At 45.5% G+C, this 22,184-nt stretch overlaps 1 protein-coding gene across 1 annotated transcript in view; it reads left to right on the top strand.

The window, feature by feature from the left end:
- The window catches only part of EPHB1 (EPH receptor B1), a 436,638-nt gene extending 419,087 nt beyond the window's left edge, over window positions 1-17,551 (top strand). Inside the window, exons 13-16 of the mRNA XM_032265843.1 lie at window positions 4,573-4,722; window positions 11,485-11,678; window positions 12,496-12,651; window positions 16,105-17,551. Of these exons, the coding sequence (XP_032121734.1) occupies window positions 4,573-4,722; window positions 11,485-11,678; window positions 12,496-12,651; window positions 16,105-16,213 (609 nt within the window). The 3' untranslated portion in view covers window positions 16,214-17,551. The remainder of the gene's footprint in view (window positions 1-4,572; window positions 4,723-11,484; window positions 11,679-12,495; window positions 12,652-16,104) is intronic.
- Window positions 17,552-22,184: the final 4,633 nt, after the last annotated feature.

Here is a 22,184-nt window from a genome sequence, read left to right as displayed (position 1 = left end):
ATTGTCACAACAACCTCAATATATTTTATATATTATAAGCCTTTTGGAATAGCAGGCATTATGAAACTCAGACCCATTGCATGATACACTCAGCCATGAACCTGTCACTTCCAGACTTTAAGGGGATTCTCTCATGCTGCACAACTGAAATGTTTGTTGAACAAGTCCATGAACACAATACTCAATATTCATGAGTAGCTGGATTTCTGCCATAATCCCATTGAGACTTTGTCTCACACAAGATGGTCGAGAAAAGTGCTGTAGCAATGCCCAGACACACACAAGTACTGCCCTCTGGGCTTCTCCACAATAAGTAATTAGCAGAAGGAATTGGTCATATGCCTGTACCTTGGCCTGGAAAACTTCATACTTGGGTGGGCTCTAGAACCAAAGCTGTGTGTTGTGCTTATGTAATCTCACTGTGGCAAGACAGTGTGCTGGCTGGATGGTGTTAGGGACATCCATTGCCCATTGAGAGTAGGGCTGAGGCTCATAATTACCAAGTCCCCAGCAGGGTACTAAACACAGAATGGGTGCTACGTAGATGCTTGCTGCAGGCTGTCTGAGACAGAGGGACTAAAGTGCCTCATACCAAGAGCTTCTACCTGTTGGCATCACACCTGCTGGCAGGTGTGGTTGTGGGTCAGCAGATGACCTTGAAAATGGCTGGGTTAGGATTAATTCACTGCCAGATATCTTTCTTAGTTCACCAAATCCTACACACACACACACACACACACACACAAAATCTCAAGTTTATCTTAAATCTGAGTTAAGACATAATTACTCTGAAGCAGTGGTTTTCAGACATTTGAAGAATTCGTGGCAACACAACCATTCAATGCAAAGCTCTGTATGGAAGGTGTGTATGAAGTCTTGAAGGGAGCTCAGATCCCTGATGATAGTGAGCTGCCTCTTCCTATTTTCCTCTTCTCCCTCCTCCATGTTCTAACATCGACCCCTGCGGCAGCTCTAGGGAAACCCGGTCCCTGCAAAAAGCAGATCCATGCCCTTAGCTTCCTTCGGGGGAAGCAAGCCATCTGGTACCTGCAGAAACCCGTGCCAGGGACAGTGCTCTCCCCAAGCCCAGTGTCAGCACTTCTGTGCCCATATGAATGCAGATTCCTTTCCAGTGAGCACCATGCGTTCTTCACTGCCCTGAGAATTTTCCCCTGATGTTCCCCACCACCAAATAGGGCAAGCACTCCTCTATGCCCCTTCCCCGTGCCTGCACTGGGTAGCCGGGGTCTCTTAGAGGACTTCACAGTCACACAGCTGTGCTGGTCCTGGCATCTGGTCCAGCCTCCTCATGCAGTAGCAGCAGACACCTGGCTGGCAGAACCCTGCCTGCTGCAGCACGGTCCCACTTCCTTTTCTTCTGCTTCCCTCCACAGGGCTGGTCACCGTCCTCTAAATTAATAGATTTCCTTTCACATAATTAAAGACAACTTATAATTATCACTTGATAATATTAATTATGTCAATTATTGATATTGATGATATCATTCATCATCACCATGATTACCTCTGAGCACCAGAAGGCAACACTGACAATGATGCTTGGAAAGATGGAGGGAAGGCTTGAAATTCCTGGGAAAAAAGTGCCCACTTTTGTGCTCCCCTTACTTTGCATTGCCTTTTGTTCTGCCTCCCAGGTCAGTGTCCCCCTTCTCTTCAGCTGAGCAGGGAGCCTGCCATGACAAGCTGCCACCTGCCTGTCCAGGGGCTCTTCTCGAAGGCTTGGCCACCTGCTGGGATGGAGGGGGCGGCAGTGACAGGCCAAGCTCAGTGTTCAGTGAGGCCCAGCAGTGCAAGGTTGCAGGAGGGCTGGAGGCTCCTTGCCATGGGCCAGGCACTTCCACTTTCCAGGCAAGAGGGAGTGGCTCCACAGCTGTCACTGACAGCCCCTGGGGTTTGCTCCAGACTTGGCAGAGGAGGACACTCTGAGACTCCCAAATCACCTCTTTGAAATTCGGAAGAGCCACACTGTCATCTCCCCTCCCCTTTCTGACACAAACACACACAAAAGATAAGCCCTAACTCTATTTTTCTCACAGACCTACACTGCCAAGTTTTCTCTGTCTCCCACTCCTACACACAGATTGATACATTCTCACACAGAATCTCGTTCTCTCTCTCTCTCTCTCTTTCTCACACACACACACACACACACACACATGCACGCACGCACACAGGAGTATACTAATTAAACTCCTACACTCTCCTACCTCACTTAACCCAGGTATTTTGAGAGAACCAAAGCCCGTCTTTTCTGGGGGAGCCCAGGCCATCTCGAGGTGTGACAACAGCACCTCCCCTAATGCAACACACAACCTGGGGTCTCTGCACCATCAGACACTGACCTCCAGGTATTTAGTAGCTTCTGCTTCCCTGGATGAATTCTCCACCTGTCTTCCTAGCTGTGGGTACCATGTAGATAGAACCAATAAATTCATTCATGTTCTGGGGGTTGATGAGAACAGGGAGTCCTGTTGCAGCCACAGTCTGAGCAGCATGCCCTCCAGGCATTTGTCGTGTAGCTGGCATATGTGCTGAGGACATCTCCCCCGCCACAAAAGCCTGCCACCATCCTCAGGGGAAATCAGGACTGTCTTCTTTGCAGAAAGTGGAATGTGTGCCTGGGGAGGTGCAGCTTGGTTGCCTTTATTTCTCCCAGGGCCTGGATAGGAAACCAGATGAAAATACACTGCTGTTTGCTCCTTTTTTTTTCTCCCTAGCTCGGGTTAACCAGTTTTACATTTTTACAGTATTTTTGCTAACGTCAACCATGTATCTTGGGTGACTTGAGCAGATTGTAAGAATGGGCAGCATAAAAATATCCTCTTTCAGTGGAGACATGAGGCAAATGAGGAGGGGAGCGAGGGAGCTGCCGTCCCTGCTCTGTGCTGTTACTGCCGCAGCCGACGGCCTTATGTTCCGTGTATTACGGAGTGAGACAGAGCCCAGGCATGAGGAAAAGCACGATGGGGTGAAATCCTTGCATTTGGCATGAAGAACTGAAAAGGGGGGTCCTATTTGCTATAGGGAGTGATGAGTTTTGGAGGGCAGCCTTGGCGAGCACCCCCTTTAACACCTGTAATGGGCACTGATGCTGGACAGCATAGGCCGTGCCAGCTGTCTGCTCCACGCTCACCTCCCGTTGCTTCCCCCTTAGGAACTCCGTGCTTCAGCCGCTGTGGATTGCGTGCACTTCCCAGCCTCTCTCTTACCCCAGGCCTTTGCACAGGCTGCTCTCTGCCCGGACTTCCCTCCTCCAGGCACTTTGCCTGGTTACTTTCAACTTGTTCTCTAGGGCTCAGTATAGTGAAAATAATAGTTAACACTGGGCTGTGTACGTGCTGATGAGAAACTGAGGCACGGAGAGGTAGGTTACTTACCCCCATCATACAGGTAGAAGAGAGCAGTGCTGGTATCCAAACCCAGCCAAAGGCTCCAGGAGTTCTTCAGCACACCAGAAACTGCCTCTCTAACAGCTCCTGTCTGCCTTCCCTGACCCTCCCCTGTGTTAGGGAGTCTCCTCTGGTTTTCAGAACACTTTGTACCCACTCTCATATTCACCTTCCTCACTTTTCAATGTTTTTAACAATATATTTTAAGTTTCTGTTTTCTTTTCTGCCTCCCCACTGTCCTGTTCAGCTTGAGGGCAGGGACACGCTTGTTTCTGGGACCCCAGCTTCTCAGCAGGGCCTGGCACAAAGTGGTGCTTATTTCCTGTTTGCTGATGAGATGAATGAACAAATGGATAGCTGTGAATCCCTTAGGTAAACAAAACAGGCTAAGGTCTGGCGGGCAAGCTGAGGGCCAAGCAGAGAGCCAATTTAGAAACTTCCAGTGTGGGATTGGAGGCAAGAAGGAGAAACAAGCCTAAAAGTGGCCCTATAGAAAAGGGCGTCTCCAGCCTCTTGGATCTTGACCTCCAAAGAAGGGCTGACAGGACAGCCAGCATGTAGAAAGACCACAGCACTGGGACCATTAAACGTCTGTGAAGCCTGGAGCTATCTGCATGCTACTGGTGCAGATAACCTGCTCCCCAGGGGTCGAATGCAACGAAAATGGGGCAGAGGGCCGCACAGTATGACCTTGTAGTGGCAGGGCCCTCCAGGAGGCATGCTTCATCACTCTTTCCTTTTGTATCACTGCGATTTCTTCTAATTCAAATGTGTTAGCTTTTACATTGCCAGTAAACAAAGACAACCGTAACTTGTATCTCATGTAAACAATCTCGGGTAGTTCCAGTGAGTTCATGACAGTTACACTCTCTCCTCCCACCCACCTCCCCTGCAGGAACACTGGAATCAGTATATAGTGTACCAGGGCACATGTGGTGTGTCCACATAAGGCTAGAGGCCAGCACAGGCATACTGGTCACCTTGAGCTTCTCTAAGTAGGCACAGCAACATAGCTTGTGCATGAGGCAAGAATAGCCTGTCTGTCCTAATTCACAAGATATGGGAGTGAAGGTCTGGAAGAACGTGCATGCCAAGATTTTTATTGCCTGCCTTCAACTAGAAACCTGATGGTTGGGCTGACCATGCTTTCTCCTTCTTTCAGGGAGGGAAGATCCCCGTGAGATGGACAGCTCCAGAGGCCATTGCCTACCGCAAGTTCACTTCAGCCAGCGACGTTTGGAGTTATGGGATCGTCATGTGGGAAGTCATGTCATTTGGAGAGAGACCCTATTGGGATATGTCCAACCAAGATGTGAGTGTCAGCAGCACTTGATTGCCACAAACCCCCATCAAAGGGATCCCAAAGGCAGTAGCATACCAATTCCTTCTGTTTTCAGCTCACAGCCTCATAATCTGAACCTGCAGTGTTCAGGGTAGGGGATATAGGGACACCCTTAACCTGGATGTTGTAACTAATCAAAGATCCCAGCATGGAGGTGTGAAAGTCCCTATGACTTTAACAAAGCCTGTAGAGGTGCCCAGGCCACAGACCCCAACCCAAGAGATAACGGGCTCTTTCCAAATGGCTAAGGACCATGAATAGATCAGCCCCAAATTAAGCAGTAAAGTCTACCCTACTTCTAAGCATTCAGGTTCTGTGTTTTCCTTTCCCATGCATGACAGAGGGGAAGGAGGCATTGGACTGAGGGCCAGGGCCTGGGTTCCCATCCTGCTCTGCCTCTGATGGCTGTGCTCTACTGAGCCAGTTGCAGTTTCTGTGTAGGACTTGCACCTCTTAGCTTTAAAGAGAGGAATTGTAAAGAGCCCTTCTTACCTGAAAACTCTTCTATGATCCCATATCACGTTATTGGTGAAGGAAGAGATGGAGAGCTTTCCAAAGCCGGTTGGCTTTAGATGGGCCACAGGAGAGGGACCCTGTCTGCAGGAAGGTCAACACTCCCCCAGGATGCCCTCAAGGGAAAAGGGTGTGAAAGGAAGAGAAGGGTCATCTAAGATGCTTCAGGTAGAGGCCTTTGGGGATGTTTCACATGAGAACCTTTGCTCCATACTTACTAAAAGATGAGGAAGCCTTTTTAGGATGATTTGCTTTGATAAGTTTCCAATGGAAAGTCCTGCCTGAATTTCAACACTGCCTCTCACCCTTAGCTGATGTCCAGGAATGAGGCCTCTTTTGTATTTTGAATACATACCCTCTCCTTGGAGCTGAGGGGATTACAATTTGCAAAGCTGCATACCTGTGTTCTCTGCTAGCTCTTCCCATCACTTTGTGAAGGGGGCAGTTTTTATCCTTCTCAACTTACAGTTAAAAGAGGAAGAATGGTCGCCAGTTCAGATCTGAGTCCACTGGGCAGCCAACCACACTATAACCCACTCTGTGCTAGGGTGGACATGGAGGAACTTGTAAGCTGTGGAATCAGCAAGCTTCCTGTCCTGCCAGAGGTTTAGTGTCATGGCAGCTGCTCAGAAGATTGAGAAAGGTGGCAATTTCCCAGAGAGACTGTGGAAAGAGGAGCTGGGGTACTTCTATGAAGCACTCCCTGTTGCCATGGGCAGAGTGACTGCAGCCTGGATTGGGTGAAATGGCTGCATCCCTTAACCAGGTCCCAAAGCCAACCATGGGTAGTGTCTAGGTCCTGTATTATGTGTGATTAGCAACAGCTTGCCTCCGCTCCTGGAGCGTGTCAAATCAGTAAGTGGTGGAGTTAGTACAAAGGCTGCTTTCACGAAATCAGCTGCACCCTGGTTCTGTCTATGCCAGCTGCTAGATGAATCTAACATGTTAGCTAGAAAAATCAGACCCAGCAGGACATGGTGGCTCACGCTTGTAGTCCCAGCATCTTGGGAGGCCAAGGCGGGTGGATTGCTTGAGGCCAGGAGTTTGAGACCAGCCTGATCAATATGATGAAACCTTGCCTCTGATAAAAATACAAAAATTAGCCAGGCATGGTGGCGCACGCCTGTAATCCCAGCTACTCGGGAGGCTGAAGCACGAAAATCACTTGAGCCTTGGGGGCGGAGGTTGCAGTGAGCCAGGTTTGCACCATTTCACTCCAGCCTGGGTGACAGAGCAGGACTGTGTCTCAAAAAAAAAAAAAAAAAAAAAAAGACAAAAGAAAAATCAGACCCATCTTATCCTGCCCAAGACCTTAATCTTATTAAGAACAATTCAGCACATGCAGAATGAATTGCAAAACTGTCTGACAAGCAAGATTGCACATTCAAGATATTTTCTGTCAATGCTGAAAACAAGTAAAATTTCTGATTTTAGACTTCCAGAATTCCCAAATTATTATTTAATACACAGTCATTGTATGCTAGTTGTGACTAAGCACTGTGCTTGCTGGTCCTATTTTTGAGAGTTTTACTGTCCAGTGGCATAAACATGAAACTCTGAGAACATTTGAGTGGAGGAGGTAAGGGAAGACTTCCTGGATATTTGACATTTGAGATGGGTCTCAGAGGGAATGAGAACATCTGTACAGTAGCAGTTTATTCTAATTTTGCTGTGCTTATTCAAGATAAAGCCACTAAGCATTGTCTCAAGAGCAATTTTGCTCCCCGTGGGAGGCGAGAGGTGACTTCATGCCCATTCAGAAAGCTTCTTACAACCTGGCCTGGGAGAGAGCCAGGAGGGGCTCCCAGCTGCTGGGCTGAAGCCTCACTCATCAGAAACCACCAAGGTGGTGGTGGTAAAGGATTTTACAGATGACAATTGAAAGGTTTTAAGGAAGAGAATTGCAGAGGCAAGTCGGAGTGCTGGTAATTAGGCTTCCAGAGCCCCTGAAGGTCTTTGAACATGTACAGAGAGTTTGTCAGCCAGAGAGAGCAACTTGGAAGTTCTGCTGCTTGGATCTGATCGACAGAGATAATGAGAGTGGCAGTGTCTGTGGAGAGGAGCTGCAGTCTTATTGAAACATCAGAGCGTGACTTAACCCACTCTGCCCTGGTTTCTCCACTGCTCTGAGCTCCTCCACTTCCCTCTCCCCAGTGCAAGGATGAGTAGAGCACTACCCACAGCCTGACTCACTAATGGGAAATACATGTCTGGAGGCAGCTGGGGGCAGCCCCTGAAAAGGCAAGGGCAAGGGGAAGGGCCCTACCCATTTTCCAGAGGAGTTCTAGTCACTCCCTCCAGATCCAGAGAGCACCTGGGGTGAGACTACCTGCACCTGATCCCTACCAAACCCACCCCCCACCACCCCACCCCACCCCCACCCCCGCACCTACCATTTCTCAGTACAGGTGAATAAAGGCAACCCCTCACCCCCTCCTCCCTGCCCCTTTAATTAGATCCCAGGACATTTGCTTATGCTGGCCTTTACAATGGCCAAAAAGGCTATTGCTGACCTTTCAAAGTGAGACATCAGTGAGCTCTGGATAACAGTTGCCTAGACTGGCTTCCTTACCCCCACGCCTTTACTCTTTCTTCTCTATGGAGATGCCATATGATTGCATTCTAATCTTCAGTCTTCTCAGTAGCCATTTGTCTCATCTTCTTATGGACCAATGAAAGGGGCTCAGAATTCACTTTAGTTTTCAACTCTATTTAGTAGGACACCCTGTGTCTCGAACCTTAGGCCATATCTTTTCATACAGTTCAAACCTGGTCCCTGGCATTTAGAGCCATCATCAGATGGCCAGAATGAAGGTGTTTCTCCACTCCTCCTCCCTGTTCCCCATACCTGCTAGCAAGGCAAGTGTGACAGTGAATGATCTCAAAGTCCCATTAGAATATTGAACTTATTTTTTGATATAATGATGTTTGACTATAAATTTCATGTGCTCAGAAATTTAGAAAACACGCAGATCCTAAAGAAGAGAATAAAAATCTCTAGAGGCATAGTATTTCAATCAAAGATTTGAGTGGATAAATTCTACCCATATACCAATGAATAACATCAGTATTTTTTTCTTTGGGCTGAAGGGTAAAGGACACTTTTTTCCCTATATGCAAGAAGCATTAATGCTCCCAGATTATCAGCTCAAGTAATAACAACAAAATTACCTACAAGAAGTAACAAATGGAGTAAAGTCCCGTTTTCTAAACACAAACATGGGAAGGGGTTCCCACGGCTATGCTCTGCCCTGGAAAGTGAGAAACGTGCTTGTTGCTTTTCAAACGCTATCTTCCTGGACCTCCAAACCAAGCAGTAGTAGCTCCCCTCTTTGCCGGGAAGACATCTACTATAATAGACACAGCCGTAATGACACCTTCTGTGTGATGTGGGTTCTTCCTACTACTCATCTGTGCTGTGCTCAACATGCATCACTTTGGTGTCATTTAATCTTTCTAACAGTCTCATCTGTGAAGTTTCAGGAAGTCAGGTGACTCTCCCCAGGTTCTATAGCTAATAAGAAATGGAACTTGGATTTGAACCGTGTTTCCAAGGTCTATGCACTATGCAGTACTACCACCACCACAGCCACATGGACCTGTGCTCCTAGCTGCCCTGCCCAGAAAGGAGAAATCAGTGGCTTTTTGATTTCCCCTTAAGAAGAAAGTAAACACACTGACAAAGAGGAAATACAAAAGCAAATACCAGAACAGTCTTCAAAAAAAAAAAAAAAAGGCAATGAGATGCCATGCAGTGGACACAACAAGGGAAACAGAATTGAGTTCCATTCAGCCTAGAGCTCACAGGCAGAAGACTCAGCATGTGCATAAACCCCATTCTCTTGATCCCTTGCCAAAAGAGGTTGGGTCAGCTGGTCACACCATGGAGCTGTGCTCTTGCAGAAAGGCCCTGACTCCAGTGCTCTTTCTTGTTCCAGGACAGGTAGTAGAGCTGTCTTGCCAGTGAGGAAAATTAGCACCTGGGGCTCTGCCATCTAATGATCTGGGCAAAGATGCCATTAGCTTAGGGGACCACCAGGAACATTAGCTGCCCTTCACTGGAAGACTTTGAGGACCCCTAGCACTGTGTGAGGTTGAATTTGGATGCCAGCTCCTCCTGCTGGCCCTACCTAACTTGCCCTTATGCAACCCAGAAGGAGTTCCAGGGGCCATTCAACGGGTAACCCCACTTGGAGATTCTGTGACCAGGACCCTCAATCTAGTTACTTAGAAGGAGCTGGGTAAGGGTGCGGGGTGTGTGAGCCAGGTTGATGGGAATGATGCCCAGCTGCTCATTCTCATAGATTACTTAGTTTAGCTCCATACCCTTGTTTCATGCCAAGAAGACATCAAACACCTCCAGGGGCTGTTCTCCAGGCTGAGATTACAATGGCAGCCCAACAGAGGCCTAGGAAATGCAGCTTTTGAAGTATTCAAAACTTAAAACCAGGCACCGCTGTGATTTATTCCCAGCCCTGTCTTTTGCTAGCTGCATGGCCCTGGGCAAGTTACTTCACTGCTCCAGTGCCTCCATTTTCTCACGGGGAAATGGGGTTTAAATGTCCTCAGAGGATAGCAGGGGAATTTGATTGACAACAGTTTAGAGGAGGAAAAAAATTGTCTGTGTAACACATTGTTCAAAAGTGAGTATTCCCAGTCACTGGATTTTTTTAATACAGTGATAAAATTGGTATGGTTTGTACGCTTGTTTTTCACCCTTTGAATGGAAGAACTGATACACCTTGATTATCTCTAATGACTTCGGGCGATCATGTTATTTCATGCCCATCTCATGTCCTACATACTATGCATAGAAATTGTAAAAACTAAACTAAGTGAAAATACTCACTTTTTGACTGATTTACAAAGTAAAAAAAAAAAAAAAAAAAAAAAAAAAAAAAAAAAAAAGAGATCAGTTGAAATAAATCCGATTTTTTTTCAAGTAGAAGCAAAAACACCAAAAAAACCCTGAACTGCAAATTATTTCCCTTGTTGTTAAAGATGCTTTAACTGTTTATTTTAATATAAAATCAATGCAGGATTATTATAGAAAATAAAAAGTTTCAAATAAGCAAAAAGAAAACCATAAAAAGCATTCAGGTTTCTGCCTATCCAGAGTCAACTGCTGTTAACTCCATGCTGCATATCCTTCCAAGGTCCTTTCTATGCATGGGTATAATAGTTGGTTTTTATTTTGTTTTTTACAAAAGCAAGATTATACTATACCTGAAGTTTTGCCGCCAGCTGTTTTGCCTATTACAGTCTGAGCATATTTCCATTTCAATAGATAGATTTTTGTAGTCTCACTTTAAGACCTGAATTGTATTTTAGGCCTTCTGTTGCATTATGGGCGTACCATACTAAATTCATATGTTTAGTGCTTGGGTCACTTACAATTAGTTTTTCTAATGTAAAAAGCACAGAGCAGGCATGATTGATTTAAATGCTTTTGAAGTTAAGACGTAGTGGATGAAAAAACACAAAGATCTGAAAAACAGACAAGGTACTTAATGTTCCTAAAATCTTTACAAAATTATTCTCTGGTGTTTGTGAAAATTACCAAAATCTGATTGACAGTATTCATTTTGGACCACCTTGTTATTTTGACTATTGTCATTGATTTGAACCAATTTGTTTAACCAAGCCCATTCATGTTGCTGCCTCATGAGGACTATGGCAAATGATGCAGATGAGGCATCTTGAGGGTCTCTAGCATGGAGAAAGTGCTCCATCCGTGCTAATCCCTTTCCTCCCTTTCTCTTTCCTTCCAGATGAAAGAATGAATCCACCCCAAGTTTTGAGGACACACTTTATAAAAAGTGGGTTCCTTGGGTTTCCCATGTGTCATTGTTTTATCACCCCTGGTGCCACCAGCTTCCAGTAATGCAGAATTGGGCCTCATGTCTTCTTAAAAAGAGGAGATGCTCAAGCTGTTCATTGGCTCATTCTTCAACAAATATTTACAGAGGTCCATGTGTGTCAGGCCTGTGCCAGGAGCTAGGGACATAAAGGAGTACTAAGATGCGACCCTTGGTTTCTAGGAGCCCAAATCCTAGGGGGAGTGCATAGTAAATCCATTGGAGTAGAATGTGTGTGAGCACAGAGCGAGGGCATCTGCACCAGCATGGATCTGGGAAGCTCCCTATAAAAGGGATAATTTGTGAGTGACTGGCTGGTGGCAGTCACCCAATCACTCCTGTCCCCTGTGTGTCACTGCAGGTCATCAATGCCATTGAGCAGGACTACCGGCTGCCCCCACCCATGGACTGTCCAGCTGCTCTCCACCAGCTCATGCTGGACTGTTGGCAGAAGGACCGGAACAGCCGGCCCCGCTTTGCGGAGATTGTCAACACCCTAGACAAGATGATCCGGAACCCGGCAAGTCTCAAGACTGTGGCAACCATCACCGCCGTGTGAGTCCAGCGAAACCGTTATTCTTAGATGTGGGTGGTTCCATGGTCAGGGGCATAGCCAGCAGCCTTTGACTATGATCCTGTGTGCATTTTAAAAGAGCATCTAGTTACAGTGTAGGCTTTATGTTGAGGAGAGCAGGCACGCATGACGAGAGACAGGTATGAGAACACTGCAGTGATCATGATAGAGAAAATCATGTCTTAAATCAGGATAATGGTTGTGGAAAAAAGTAAATGAGTTTTGGGGATTTGAGAGACGAAATCTTTATGACTTGGTGAAGGACTGGACATGGGTGCTGAGGGTGAGGGAGATGTCAAGATAGCACCCTGATTTCTGGTTTGGATACCTGGATGTCTGCTTTGAAAATGTGCCAGAGAAGGTCAGTAATGGGTCTCATTGCTCCATTTCTTTTCAAATAGCTAAGGATAACTAGGAAAAAAAATGTTATCAATATATCTGGGGAGGTTGTGGTAAAATATATCTATTTTTTAAATGGCCATAACTTTGAATGGTGAGGCTCCTAAATTTTGGTTTACAAAGGAGTTGGGAGCCTTCCATTCCCTTCAGACTGAATGCTCTGTCAATCTACCTGTCTGGGTTAACTGACCTGTTAACCAGAGGGACACTGGCCACCTGGATGTAGAAGTCATACCGATTTAGGATTCCATGAGGAAGAAAGGTTCAGCCCAGGGTTCCATGATAATCCTGATCCCATCAGGGATGCTGCCTTCCATGAAGTCAGCCCTCAGTCCAGACTAGGGCGCTGTCCATGCATCTCCACAGTATGTGGTCACCTGCCCCTCTCTGTCCCACCAGGCCTTCCCAGCCCCTGCTCGACCGCTCCATCCCAGACTTCACAGCCTTTACCACCGTGGATGACTGGCTCAGTGCCATCAAAATGGTCCAGTACAGGGACAGCTTCCTCACTGCTGGCTTCACCTCCCTCCAGCTGGTCACCCAGATGACATCAGAGTAAGTGATAAGACTCTCTCTGTCCAGACCACTATTAGGGGTCACTGCGCCTTCCCTGATATTGCAGATAATGTGAGTCCTTTTTCTGGCCTCATCCCTGGAGCTCTGTCTCTGTATAGACCAGGCCTGGAGGGGGAGCACCTTGGAAAGATGAAGGGGGATGTAAGGGTGGGGTGGGGAGGTAGAGATCCACTCTTGGCCTCAAATGAGAGTTCTTCAAAGTCAGAGCCATATGTCTTTGCCTAATCACCCAGAGTCTCTTCCCCATTTAAGTTTTTAAACTCATCTCATCAAAGAGAGCATCCAGATGGAAAGAACACAGCCAGCCAGTACTTTAAATAACATAGCAGGAAAAGCATTGCAGTGATTCAGCAATAGTCTGAGATGTGTGGGGAGCTTGTCCTTATACTTAGATAGCAGTTGTCAATAAGCATGCATTTCCATCCCCCACAATTATTTACCAGTCTGCAGCTCCCACAGGAGTTTGGAGGAATACACAAAATTAAATTATTCAAATAAGATGAGAGCCACAGAGTGTCTTGAAAATCCATGTGGTCCAGCATTTCCCTCAAGAATGTTCTGAGAAGTACCGGTTGTGGGAAATGTTAATAGGTTCTCCTTGGAAAAAAAGTCCCACAGTCAAATAAATTTGGGAAATATTGCACACTTTATCAACCTCTTGGAGATTCACTGCTCATATTAGCATTATAAAGGCCATGAGAAATCCTGAAATAAAGGAACCCATTTAAAATTATTAAATGCCATAGAACCATATTTTTGAGGGGCAGGGTTTTATAGAACTGTAGTCTGGGAAATATTTATCTAGTTCCACCCCTTCCATTCAGCAGATTCTGAAATTACGTGACATTGATGCTCACAAGTGGCAAAGCTGGGACACAAGCCTGCTTTTCTGGCTGCCAATTCAATGTTGTGCTCCCTGTCCACCCCAGGGCCTTAGTGGTTCCCAGGCTTTCTTGCACACTGGAATCACCTGAGGGCCTTTAAAAAATATTGATGCTTGGTTCTCACTCCCATACCTTCTGATTAGTTGTGGTGAGATCTGAGCATCAGGGTTTTTTAAAGCTCCTCAGGTGATTCTAATGTGCAGCAAGTTTGGGAACCACTGGATTAACGTTGGCAAGAGTCAGATTTCACCTTCTGTACTCACAGAAGCTCAGATAATCCTAACCTAGGAAATTTAACACACACACACACACACACACACACACACACACACCCCAGGGGGGACTTCATGGGCTCCATAAGCTACAATGTGTACTGATAGCACATATTTTAGGATCTGGCAGCCTCTAATACACATTTCTCATGGTAGAAGATCCATTCATCCATCAGTTTGCAAACACATATTGATCACCAATTATACAACGGGCACAGTGTAAGGTGTTGGGACTCCCTCCTTGCAACTGGGGTAAACCAGTTGCTGAGTTCCAGGAAAGGGCGTTGGTGATCCACCCCAGTAGCTGAGCCCCCAGGGACAGCTTCCTGACACTGACGATTTCCTGTCAGTCTTTCTGGAGTCCAGCTCCACGTCTCTGAGGTCTTTTTTTTTTTCAGAAATGATGGAGCCACCACTTTCTTCAGGGAGATGATTTGTGTGTCTAGCTTTGGATTCACTGAACATCAGAATACATTTCTTAAAAAACTAGATTCATTTCCTGGTGATGCCAAAGAAAAGATAGTTCCTGCCATTAAGAATAATTGTCAAATAGACAGCAAAAATAAATATAAAAGAAGCACTTAACAGTGGAAAACCAGCTTCCCCATCTTTTAGAGTGAAAATGGATGCCCCTAATCAGAGACACTGGGTTCAGGGATAGAAATGGGTGTTTATGATGACAGTTTTCCATTTTTCCACTGTGATCTGCCTGCATATGGGGCTATTGTCCTGTAATACCCCAGGATCTAAAAGAATTATCTCAGTCTGGAAATAATCACCTGAAAAAGATAAGGGGAAGACCAAAAGGAACGTAAAACTGTAAATTAAGGGATTTCATTCAACGTAAAACATGTCTACACAGTATTAGAGCAATTCAATTTGTTTCTTGAGAGGTAAAAGATGGGAAAAGTAAGTGAGCAACTTAATAAAATAGATTGTGGGACAATTTGTGAATTCAAAATTCAAGCATGCTTCCCTAAAGTATTTGCCAAAAAGACATGGGCACTTTGAGTATCTCAATCAGCAGCATCCCGTGGGAGACTGACGACCAGCCAAAAGGGGCATGGGGCGGGAGAGCCAAGGCATTGTGAACAGAGATCCAGCAAGGGTTCATCAGGGTCCGATCAGTTGTGCTGGGTTTGAGGGGCTTTAGAGGAAATACAGTCAGGACCTTAGAAGAATTCTGCTAGCATATCTGCAGGAGTGCTGAGAACCAAGTCGTCTTATATTTGAATAGCAGCTCCACCACTGCTTACCTATTGTGTGACCTTGAGCACATTGTTTAACTTCCCTGAGCCCTCTTTGCCTTGTTTATAAATAATTTATAAATCATTATAAATAATAATGCCCATCTCATTAGTTTGTGATGGGAGGTTAATGGAATGGCACATGCAAAGCACTTGATCCATTATCTACTCATAGCATGCATGCAAGAAATGCTTACTGTTAAATTTTTATCATCATTGAGTTTATAGTGGTTTCTCTATTTTTATGCAATGCTTTCACAGAGGTTTAAATGAGGTAGTGCATGGCACGGGGGATGTTCCCAAGCAGTGTTATGTATTATTATTAACTGAGGAAGACTGTGTGGGTCTAGCTCAGGTCAACTATAAGCCATGAATTTGTTCTTATTAATCCAATTCAATGCTCTATCCTGGACATATTCCTGGGATTCCTGATTGGGCAGATATTTTAGTTATTTTGAGAACACTCTTCTTAAAAATGCATGACATTAAAATTGAAACAGAGGCAGAAAATGGAAACTCAGGGGAAAACATCAGAAGACCAGGTGAGGCCCATAGCTTTTCAGTCTCAGTGGGTGATCACTAATTTAGGCAGAAAACTCCACAGAATGACTATTTTTCTTCTGCTATTATTTTTTAATACTCCAAGTTCCCCATAGAGTGTGCACTTGGAGTATTAAAAAATAGCAGAAGGAAATTCCAGTCCACCTGAGGGTTGTGGAGACAATGAGGGGCTGCCTTAGAGCCCGTACATCAGGAGTACATCCCTGGAACAAGGCACAGCACTCTCAGGATTGTCTAAGCTGGAGGGGCATTAGAGAAGAGGGAGAAAGTGAAAGTGAGTAGGAAAATCTCTAACTGGGGGCTTGCCAAAAACTTAGGTAAACTTAAGCTAGTCGAACTTTTGTAGCGTGGCTACTTCCTGGGAACACAGCTTTAGTGATGAGTTTTGATCTCTTTAGTGATGAGTTTTGATCTGCGAAAAGCTGACCTAACACTAAAGTGACTTCTTTTCTGGCTGTTTCCTCCTAGAGACCTCCTGAGAATAGGGGTCACCTTGGCAGGCCATCAGAAGAAGATCCTGAACAGCATTCATTCCATGAGGGTCCAGATGAGTCAGTCGCCAACGGCAATGGCATGAGAACTCTTGTTTCTTGGGTAAGGAGAGGAGGGAAAGGGACCAAGGTCAAGGGGGACCAGAGGTTGACCACTGTGGAATGTACTGGAGATACTGGCTTCCCAGCTGAGGAATGCATTTCCATCAGTGAAGAATCAACTGGACCTGTTGCAAATAGGCAACTGTCATTTCTCAGTGACAGAAGCATGTTTGAGATGCCGTGGGAAACCAAATATATAATAATAAAAATATAAAAAGGTGATGTTCAACAGAAGTGAAGACAAAACAATATGCATCGGGAGAACAAGAGTAAACAGCTCCCACCCTCAGTGGGCTGGAGTTGTCCATCCACAGGAAGAAAGGGAAGGAGGTAGAGGGAAGAAACAGAAGCAGTGTTCCATTTTCTTCCTCACCAATGACATTCTTTTCTTTTCTCCTTTTGTACTCCTCCCTGAGAGTCCCCTCCTTTCTCCCACACTCGTTTCCCTCTGCTCATGACTCCTGTAGGGAAGTTTCTTCAAACAAAACCCAGCTCCTGAGTCTCCAGATGTTGTTCTGTCAGTTGCCAAAGGACTTCGCTGACCACTGCATGGGGATCCAACCAATTCAATTAATGTCTTCATATTGAAGAAGAGATGTACCTTCAATTGAAAACCTCGTTTTTCTTTTGTTTGCATTTTCTGCAAAAAGGAAAAAGAAACCACAAATTGGAAAAAAGAAAAACCTGTTTCCGTGTGCAAGCGCACACATATGTATGTCTGTGTTGTAAAATGACTGTGCTTGTTCGTAACAGATGCAAACAAGAAAGAAGACCTGGGAAGTCTTTGTCCCTAGGAAATCCAAAGGGGCTGGAATGTAGTGTTGGCTAGGCTTTCTGGCTGGCCCAATTGGCCTATTGGCTCAATGGGAAGAGAGGAGAGGGAGAAAAATGAAAGCGGGGGGAATAAACTCTCAAGAGTTTGCAAATTCAGACAGGAAACAGGTGAGTGGTTTGAATTGGACGCAGTGTGGGCCATCCTGGAATGATGCTGACTGATTAATAATTCTTGATAACATCTGAAGAAAAGGAGAAGGAAAGTGTTTCTGGAGAATGTTCTTTCACATCACTGGAATCTGTAAGAAGTGACAAGGGAGAATTCTTGCTTTACCTGCGGACTGGCTTAAGCCGAGTGGCATCCGAGGAATGTTTCAAATGTGTCTGTGTTTCTCTTTACATTCCTTATTGTACCTCATTGTTCAATTCACTTTTGTAAATTCCACCTAACAATTATTTTTAATTTCTCCTTTTACCGTAATCTCCTTGCTAATTTTATCTGTCTAATTAAAATGAGCAGAAGCATGTCTGGGTTTACATAAAATGGTGTCAGAGTGTGTGTCCCTGGCCCCCCGTGGGTTGTTCCCAAGTTTTAGGAGAATCCTTAACAACCGTCCTTCTTCTTTCTAATGTGGGAGGAAGGGAACACATCCCTGACCCCTTGACTCCCAAGAAGCAGAATATATTAAACTCACTGGCACTGATGTGACCCAAAGGAAAAACTGAATAAATATGAGGCTTAAGAAGTGTCTGGCAAATAAACAATCACCATGAATACACGATCAACCTGATTTTAGTTTACACACTGCATTTGAGAAGTCCACATGCAGGCCAATGTTGTAAATGTAGACTGCTTGCCTGTGGTTTATCTATGAACATGCAGTTTGCAGTGGAGAGATGTGAGGCAGTAAAAGGAGGTATGGTTGTAAAGTAGCTCAGTTAATACATATTTACAGTGATAGTAGCCTTTTCCCCTAATCATTGCTAACTTTGATATGAGGTGGTTCTTACCTTCAAAAATCACTGGCCAAGATTCTCTGAAGAATTAACCCCTTCGAAGAGACCCACAGGCCTGAGGGTACAGCATTAATTCAGGGGAGCTCATCTTAAATCACCATCCATGTGCTGAACCTCTGGAGAATGGAAGTAAATGGACAGAACTACTCTCAACAGTTTGCCTGAGGCTGCAAAGGACCCCAGTCCAACCATGCGGGTAGAAGAGGAAACATTCCTTTATTAATTGCTTACCAGTTCCATGCACAATTTACTAATTACCCCAAAGACCTCAATCCGTGAGTATCATACAAGTCTAGGCAATTTGGCTAATCTACTCTCAATTTTCCACAGGAATGAATTTTAATCTGTCACTAAATTCCTCTGGCACAGTCTTTAACCCCAAATTCTCACTGTGTCTCCACCAATGCCAGCTCATCTGGTTGTGGACAAAGCGGGGTCAAGGTGAAAGTCCCGTTAAACCCTTTGGCTTGGTATCACCATAGATCCCATAAGGGAGAGAGAGAGAACCCAAAGTGCACAAGAGGAAAGCATGAGGGGTCAGCAGAGCCAAGCCCAGGGCACCTCGAGGCATAGCTCTCAGTGATGTGGGCATGACCAAGATCTGGGCACCCTCAATCCCCACAGGTGCCCTGAATAAGGCCCCAACCCTACACCCCAGATGAACTGCAGGAACCCGTAAGGCATGAAAGGGATGAGATGTGTTGCTAGTGAGACCTCCCACATTACCTCTGGAGCATGGGGCCAGTCATGAACCTCTCTGAGCCTCAGTTTCCTCATCTATGTAACAGGAAAATAATACCTACCTTTGATGAAGAGTATCTAACATTCCTGGGCAGGTTCTCTATGCGAGACATTTTTCTAACTGCCTTACATGCATGAAATCTCTTCCTTGCCATAATCTTGTGACGTAGTAGCAGGTAATTTATTGTTCCCAATTTTTGGATGAGGAAACTGAGAGACAGAGAGCCTTCCCAGATCATACAACGGTGGTGTCAGGATTTTTGACTCGGGCAACCTGACTCCCTGCTCTGAACCACTTACCCCAGTGGGTCTGACACTTGAGTGTGCATTGGTATCACCTGAAGATGTTAAAACATAGATTGCAGGTCCCACCTTTGGGCTCCTGATTCAGCAGGTCTAGAGTAGAACTGTAGAACATGCACTTCTCATAAGTTTCCAGGTGCTGCTAGTGCTGCTGGTCCAGGGACCATGCTTTGAGAACCACTGTATTACCCCAGCCTACCTTCCTGAGAATTCATGATCATAGACATAAGATTCCTGCCTCAGGAAATAATAGTGATTGAGGTTCTTGAGATACCCAGAAAGAAGGGAATGAACCCTCACACTCTTGGCATGAAGTGATGGGAGAGGCTGGTTGGCATCCTGTGTCTCCTCCACTGGCACATTTAGCTCCAGAGGGCTTTACTTACACCTTCAAAGAAGCTCCCTGGGGAGGATGCTGTCAGTGAGACCCCAATCCTCTAAATTTTAGCTACACATGCTGTCTCATCATCTTGCAGAAGACTAAATCCAATTTGGACCCTTACTTAACACACTTTGCACAATGGTCAGTGACCCATGGCCCTGAGAGCCAGGCTAAAGAGATGGAATCGGCAGCCATGCTGTGCAGCCCAGGGCATGGCTCACAGAAAGGAGGCTGCTCAACCAGCACACCTACAGCTGCCAGGAGTCAGATGGGTGGAGATCACACGGGGGCAGGTGGGAGATGTTTAATGTTCCTGGGTCAAAGGTGATGGAAATGGAGGCGATTTGTGGAGAATCCTTAGAGATTATACCCCACCTTTCCAAACCCTCTCCCTGCCCCTTCTAGCACCCAAAGGAATGACTTGTAGAGAGGCAGATAAATCTACAGATTATATGTTCATTGTCTCACCTGGGTGTTGCTGAAGCTCATAGATGTGAAATACGTTCATACACTACTGAAATTATGTGCTTCTTCCTGCCTTCCACTTCTCCATATGTCTCCTTCCCACCACGTTACGTGTAGAGCCAGATCACCAGATTCTTGCCAAGGCTACCTGGGATAATTGAAATTAAATGAGAACTCAAAGCTTTTCTTGACCATGCACTTATGAAGAAAGCAGAGAAACCAGTGAGGGTTGAGGAATAGGACTTCAGGAATATTGAAGGGCAAGAAGACTGAGACATGGGGCAGGAAGAAGAGAATCTACAAGGTATCAGTTAAAGATTCTAACAGTTCTCTCTCATTCTAAGAAGGCCTTTTGGGGAAGTCTGGGAATTTCATTATCTTTTCAGAAACGTTAGTGGCTCTGGCACCAACTGGCTGAGGGCATGGTGAGGTCCCTGTCAGTGAAATGAGAGGGAAGGCACAGCCATGATGGGGATCAGCCACAAACAGGCACAATCCAGAGAATTCCAGGGACACTCAGTGCTAAAAGAGGCCTTAAGACTCCTATCAGCATGAGCTCTGCATTGGCTGAGACTTGCAGTCCATGTCATAGAGTCATTTCTGAAAGTAGCCAGAGGTTCTGTATTGTCCAAGATATCATTGGGACAGTGTGCAGGGGCATATTAAAGGGGAATCCCTGAGGTCACAGAAAGTTGGCCAAAAGGGGAAGGGCATGTCTGGATCACACTGGAAGGTCATTTGAGTTGATTGAGGTCCGATGGCAACTATGTTCACCACCCGGGAGTCTCTTGAGACCGGCCATTTCCAAATGAGAACAGTTATACAGAGGTCTGAGAACAAATTCTCAGTCCTTCTCAGAGAATGCAAGCCCTGGTAGGGGTGGGAGGATGTGTTCTGCAGACCTGATTAAGGGTGGATGGGATGGATGGGCCTCCATCACACACCAGGGAAAAGGAGAGCCCTCCCTCCTGCATCCCTCCTGGGCTGGCCTTGTTATCACAGGTCCTTGAAGGGGTCCCATGCTGCTGTGGGTCATGACTTAGCACAAAGTATCCTAGCAGAACCTTGTGGTAATTCTCCAAATGGAAATGGCCACGGGGCACATTCTACTCACCTATGTATCCAGCACTCAGCACACTGTCTGACACATGGAAGATGCTCAATAAATGTGTGGTGATTGAAATAAGTTTGAATTGAGAAAGTTTAACATGTCATTATTTCACCTACTAAAGTCCATGACCTTAAACAGCATGCTTTAAAATAAATTAATCCCTGGGTATTTAGTTGGAATCTTTTTCAATTACTCTAACTGCTATCAATCGTAGCCTATTCTAATTTTAGTTTTGTGAAGTTTAAAACACTCCTTTTAAACCCTGTTTGAAACTTTCAAATAATGTCACAGTCTTCCCCAGAGCCCAAGCCTGGGGTGAAGCAGCCTCCCACTGAGTGTCAGTCATTGTGCAAAGGCCTTGAGGTACAGGAATGAATTTGATGCTGTCCCTGGTACAAGGGTGGCAAATTCGAAGGGCAGAGAAGAGCAGAGGCCAAGCCTGGCCCATCCCTCTGAGAACAGAACCAGGGCTGTGTCCTGCTGGAGGATGTCTGGCTGGTCAGAGAGGATGGGCAGCATTTCTCTGGCCAGTGAAACCTGATTGGTATTTTGTACAACTACCACTATTCCAAGGCTTTCTTCCAAGAGTTGTTTGTCCTTTTCTAAAACCGCTATTTATTCTAAGAATTCCTGTGGCCTCCCTTTCACCAGAAGAAAAAAAATGTTGAAATAAGAAAACAAAACAAAATTATGGGCAAATTAGCTACTTCTAAGCAACTGAGAAATATTCTTAAATGAGGAAAGTTTTCTTTACCCCAAGAAAACTTTGATTTTTCTCTTCTGGTCTTATTTAAATTTGTATTTGCATGTACATGAGCAACTGCTATACTCTGAAAATGGCTTTCTGACAGAATACAATGACAAGTAAATTTCAACTCCAATGTTCTTAGCAGAATTCAATGTTGTAAATAACTCCAATGGGGAAATGAAGAGGGCTATGGGAGCACAGAGGCGGGCACTGCCATTGTCCCAGGCGGTTAAAGAAGGCAACCCCAAGGTGGTCTGTTAAACTGGAACCTCAAGAATAGAAGGAGTTATCAAGTTGAGGGGGTGGTGTTAGTGGTGGAACTCAAATTATAGGTAGAAGGAACAGGAAGGGCCAAGGTTCAAAAGCCAGAGAGTACATGGCGTGCTTTTGGGCTCGCTGGCTGCTGGACAGGCT

Source organism: Sapajus apella, unplaced genomic scaffold (assembly GCF_009761245.1).
Source record: "Sapajus apella isolate SASKATOON/1434 unplaced genomic scaffold, GSC_monkey_1.0 scaffold4, whole genome shotgun sequence".
NCBI lineage: Eukaryota > Metazoa > Chordata > Mammalia > Primates > Cebidae > Sapajus > Sapajus apella.
This window is presented reverse-complemented; position numbering and strand designations above follow the sequence as displayed.